This window comes from Miscanthus floridulus, chromosome 12 (genome assembly GCF_019320115.1).
Source record: "Miscanthus floridulus cultivar M001 chromosome 12, ASM1932011v1, whole genome shotgun sequence".
NCBI lineage: Eukaryota > Viridiplantae > Streptophyta > Magnoliopsida > Poales > Poaceae > Miscanthus > Miscanthus floridulus.
The window spans coordinates 7,803,639-7,808,601 of record NC_089591.1 but is presented as its reverse complement, the minus strand read 5'-3'; the positions used below and the strand labels follow the sequence as shown (position 1 = coordinate 7,808,601).

The following is a 4,963-nucleotide window of genomic DNA, read 5'->3' as shown; positions in this document are numbered from 1 at the left end:
ACACCCAGGAAAAACTGGTGATAAGTCAGTGTGTTGCGTCAGCCTTGGAAAGTGACAACCCTGAGACCCGTACGTCGGTGAAAGAGACATATGTATGTGCTTATTAACGAACATTTGTTTTTTTTTTTTTGCCCTTCCCCTCGCCGCCGCGTCGGCTATAGTTTATTCACAAAATGAATTTCCTTTGGTGTCTCCGGTAAATGTATTTTTTAGGAGCGACTAGACTCCGTATGATGTATATATTCTCTTACGATAATGATAACAGACTGGACGTCCGGAGCGATCCGGACGCAGCAGTTCCACACCCTGCCTCCCTCGTACAGTCGCTCTCCCACGCTCCGCCCGCTCTCCCGCACTCGCTCTCCCCCCGCTTCGCCCGCTCGCTCTCCGGGCCGTCCCGGGATGGGGACGCCACGTCCGCGCACGCAAGCTCGCTATGCGCCCCACCCACCCATGCTCCCTCCCTCCCCCCCCCCCCCCTTGCCCCTCCGTGACCTCCATGCAACCCCGCGCTCCCAAGCGACCCGCCTCTCGCTCCTCTCACCGGAGACGAGGACGACGGCGTCGTCTCTTACGAGGTAGGTCGGTCCTTCTCTGGCTCTGAGCCCTCCTCTTCCAGATCTGAGCGCTCCTCCTCCTCCTCCTCTAGATCTTAGCCCTCTTCCTCCTCCCCCTCTAGATCTGAGGGGACGCGGCGGTGGCTAGGGTTCCAAGGAGCTCTGTGATTCCTATTCCCTCCTCCCTCTGGCGAGCTCGAGGTGATGGGCCATGGGCTGTTTTGTACACTTTTTTTGCTGTTTCTTCCGTGTTGCAATGGGTTTTTTAGATGTTGCAACATATGATTTTCGAATGTTGCAATGGGATTTTTGGGTCGTTGCAGCAAATGTTTTTTGCGATGTTGCAGTACTACTGCTTGAGATATTGCAGTACTAGTGCTTGAGATTTTGCAGCACATAATTTCAGATGCTGCAGCACATAATTTTTTATGTTGCAGCACATAATTTTTGATGTTGCAGCATATAATTTTTTTATGTTGCAGCACATAATTTTTTTATGTTGCAGTACATGTTTTTCGATGTTGCAGCACATATTTTTTGGATGTTGCAGTACATAATTTTCATTGTTGCAGCACATATTTTTCGTTGTTGCAGTACATGCTTTTTGATGTTGCACACATGTTTTTTGATGTTGCAGTACATAATTTTCGTTGTTGCAGTGCATATTTTTCGACATTGCAGTACATGTTTTTCAATGTTGCACAACATATTTTTGCAATGTTGCAGTATTTATCCTGATGTTACACTATATAGTTTTTTCATATGTTTAAATGTTGCACTTGAAGTATTTCGTGGTCTTTTTTTGGGACAGGGGCGCGCTGGGGAGCGGAGGACAGGGGCGGGTTCCGTTTCTATTCGGTTATACGTGGCGGGGTGGAGGGTGGGGGGGGGGGTTGGGAAGCGGACCGGTAGTCGGTTATACCAGTGCATGTAGCTAATGGATCCGCCAATGCTAATTAGGTGGCACAACCCATATGACAATCCCCACAAAGTCACAAACGTCACAAGCTAGGCCATGGTGCCACACGTTATAGATCAGTTAGTAGATAGATATTGATGAACATTGTGGAAGTATTCAATTTGTAGCAGTCAGAGGCTATTTCAAACGCACGTACTATTGCTAGTCTCCCACGTACCTGAACCTCGCTCTGACTCGTTCTGTTTATCGCATGCAAGCTCCACGTATCCTTACTATTGCGCATTACGTACGCCACCTCGGTCGTTCTGCTGCAGCTATAAAATGCAGCACATCTACCGTGGCCAATGCACACCTCACTCGCTTATCCACTGCAAACGGCACACAAGATGGCCTCCTCTTCTTCCTTGGTCCTCCTTGCAGCGGCGCTTGTTGCGCTGGCCTCATGGCAGCAGGCCATCGCCTACGATCCTAGCCCTCTCCAGGACTTCTGTGTTGCAGACAAGAAGTCGCCTGGTACGCACGTCTATGCATGCATGCTGCTTAATCCGGTCTAAGCAGAATATTATCTCTAAGCTGAATTTATTAGTTTCTGACCAGCTTTTGTGCATGTATATTTTTTGTGTGTGCAGTGCGTGTCAATGGGTTTCCTTGCAAGGACCCAATGGCCGTGACCCCGGACGACTTCTACAACCCAGCCATGATCATCGACAAGCGCAGGGACACCCACAACAAGGTGGGATCCAACGTCACCAACATCAACGTCGAGAGCTTCCCGGGCCTCAACACCCTAGGCATCTCGCTGGCGCGCATCGACTACGCGCCCCTGGGTGTGAACCCGCCCCACATACATCCCCGCGCCACCGAGCTCCTCACCGTGCTCGAGGGCACCCTCTACCTTGGCTTCGTCACGTCCAACCCAAACAGGCTCTTCTCCAAGGTGGTCAAGAAGGGTGACGTGTTCGTCTTCCCCAAGGCCATGATCCACTTCCAGATGAACCTGGACCATGATAAGCCAGCGGCTGCCTTGTCATCGCTCAGCAGCCAAAACCCTGGTGTTATTACGGTCGCCAGCGCGGTGTTTGGATCGAAGCCGCCGATCTCGGATGATGTTTTGGCCAAGGCGTTCCAGGTGGAAAAGAAACTCATAGATTGGCTCCAGTCTCAGTTCTGGGATACCAACTACTAGTGCTTATATATGTTGCACACACAAGCGTTACGTACATGTGCACCTTATATATGTATTGAATAAATGGCATGTGGAGGAGTAATACTTATTATTATGCGTGCGTGCGAGCAGCCAGTAGTATGTTTGATTGCATTGTCACTATCTAATATAGGAAATAATAGTTCATTGAAAATCTAATTAATGATTGGGCATTATTCATGGTATTTCTATACTTGGATGTACATGTACGCGAAGTTCCATTTCTGCCGCCTGACAAATTAAACTGAACCAAGAGGAGCAAATTAATTAACTATTTTAGTGTTGATAAAAATAATCATTTAGTTTGTACCCAGTACAAAATAAATAGATTTTTTCTTTGATGAAGGATTAAGCATCATGGGACAGCTGGAACAAAGGGAGGGACTTCTAAAATTCGGGTGGCTGAATTTTAGTTTCCTTTCGAGCGACGATTATTGCAAATATTTTATATTCAGCTACTATAGCTAAATAGGAAACCCCCACTAGCCGATTTCTCTACGATTTCGTGAAGCCACGCGTCGTCCGAGAGGCCCATAACCACAAGTCACTAAGCAGATGGCCCTCCCACTACAACAGATTCGACATTCACTGCCGGTTTTTGGAGAACCGACAGTGATAACCTTTCACTGTCGGTTATGAAATTCAAAATCAGAAACTAATTGGGGATGGCCAAAAACCGATAGTTAAAGTCCACATCACTGCCGGTTTGTGGCTGGAACCGACAGTAAATGGACGGTGATATAATCACGCTGGTTCTAGCCACTAACCGACAATGATGTGGTGATATCACTATCGGTTTTTGTCTTAAGCCAACAATGATAAACTGACAGTACAAAATGCTGTCGTCCTCTCTTCCATCCAGAGCACACCCATCCAGCAGCCTCGTGTTTTCCCCACTCCCTTTATTGTTGCGATCGTTCTTCGCCATGAAGCTCTTGGATTTTTAAGCACGAGCATGATCTTCTTGCTTTAAGGTTAGTAACAAGCACCTACTTCTTCGATTTTGTTGCTTTACCGTTATTTTGATGGCTACATTGCTTGATTTTCATTCTAGTTGTTTCTCCATTTTAGAGAGACATTTCCAATTGGATTTTGAAGAAGGCTGTCGGTGTTTCGAACAAGCACCGGCAAGTAAATTTGTATTTATGCGCATTAGGCCCAGATGGTGCGCTAAAGGACACAAGATTTATACTTGTTCGGGCTGAATGTCCCTACGTCCAGTCTGTTGCTGCTCGTGTTATTAGCACCAAAAATGGTTCATAGTAGGGGTACAAACGGTCGAGAGAGGGACTGGTCCCAAGTCTCTTATGGAAGGGTCGAAAGGATGCCAAGCGCCTGGTAGCAGCTTGACTGTGTGTAATATGTGTTGTGTTGTCAAAAGTCCGTCCCCTTGTTGGAGGAAGCACATCCCCTTTTATAGATGAAGGGGACGGCTTTACAAGTGAGAGGGAAAGGGTGCGTATGCTACCAAGCCTTGTTGTTCACGTCTTCCCAGCCTTGTTGTCCATTCCGGCGGGTACGAGATAATGATAAGCGCCTATAATACTGTCGATGCCACTGTAGAATGTCAGGATGGTTACAGAGTACTGCTCCGCGCAGGGTATGGACTCTGGTATAGTGGTTTTGACTTATGAGCCTTGCCCAGCCTTGCTCCACTCTTTCTGGTTCCTATGAGTCTCCATCGGAGGGACGTGGGGTCGGGGTCTGAAGTAGCGCTGTGGGCAAGGCCTTCCGATCGGAGAGGGCGTTCGGAGGCCGAAGCGAGTGCTCCGATCCGGTGGACCTGAGGGGCCGTGAAGCGGGCGTCGCTCCCTTAGGACCATAATGTGGTGACAGCACATCCGTCATTTGTGGAGGACGCGAGTCCTTTCCTGGACCGTAGTGGTTGTCGTATGTCTATGTCGGGTTCCGTGTCTGAGGGCTGAAGGCGGCGCCTACAATTCTATAGGGCGAAGAGCACATGCCCGCAACACTATTCAGGCTCTGCTATGCCTGGAAGGGTCTAAAGCACCCATCCCGTCATTCCCTAGCAGTACTTTTCCAGTTGGGGCGCAGGGTATGGTCATCGAAGCCGCGGTTGACCTGAACGTCTTGTCCTACCCTGTACCTATCATCATGAGGGAGTGGGGAGAGGTTGTTAGGTGAGACAAAACCAGTCTTCGGACATCGGGCGAGGCGAGGTCCGTCCTCGGACGTCGGGCGAGGTGGAGTCTAGCCTTTATCCCTCGGGCGAGACCGAGCCCAGCCCTCGAGGGTCGGGCGAGGCGGAGTCTAGCCCATAGC

At 49.1% G+C, this 4,963-nt stretch overlaps 1 protein-coding gene across 1 annotated transcript; it reads left to right on the top strand.

Moving 5' to 3' along the window:
* Positions 1 to 1,827: 1,827 nt before the first annotated feature.
* LOC136498072 (germin-like protein 8-4) lies at positions 1,828 to 2,846 on the top strand. The gene is made up of 2 exons (XM_066494009.1): positions 1,828 to 1,989; positions 2,106 to 2,846. Exons 1-2 carry the CDS (start codon positions 1,863 to 1,865, stop codon positions 2,660 to 2,662), a joined length of 684 nt encoding a protein of 227 aa, XP_066350106.1. The 5' UTR covers positions 1,828 to 1,862; the 3' UTR covers positions 2,663 to 2,846.
* Positions 2,847 to 4,963: the final 2,117 nt, after the last annotated feature.

Excerpts from the sequence above, each read along its gene's own strand:
- LOC136498072 (XM_066494009.1), top strand. The coding sequence starts at position 1,863 with ATGGCCTCCTCTTCTTCCTTGGTCCTCCTTGCAGCGGCGCTTGTTGCG. Across the intron at positions 1,990-2,105 it reads TGCAGACAAGAAGTCGCCTG|TGCGTGTCAATGGGTTTCCT; the intron begins GTACGCACGTCT and ends TTGTGTGTGCAG.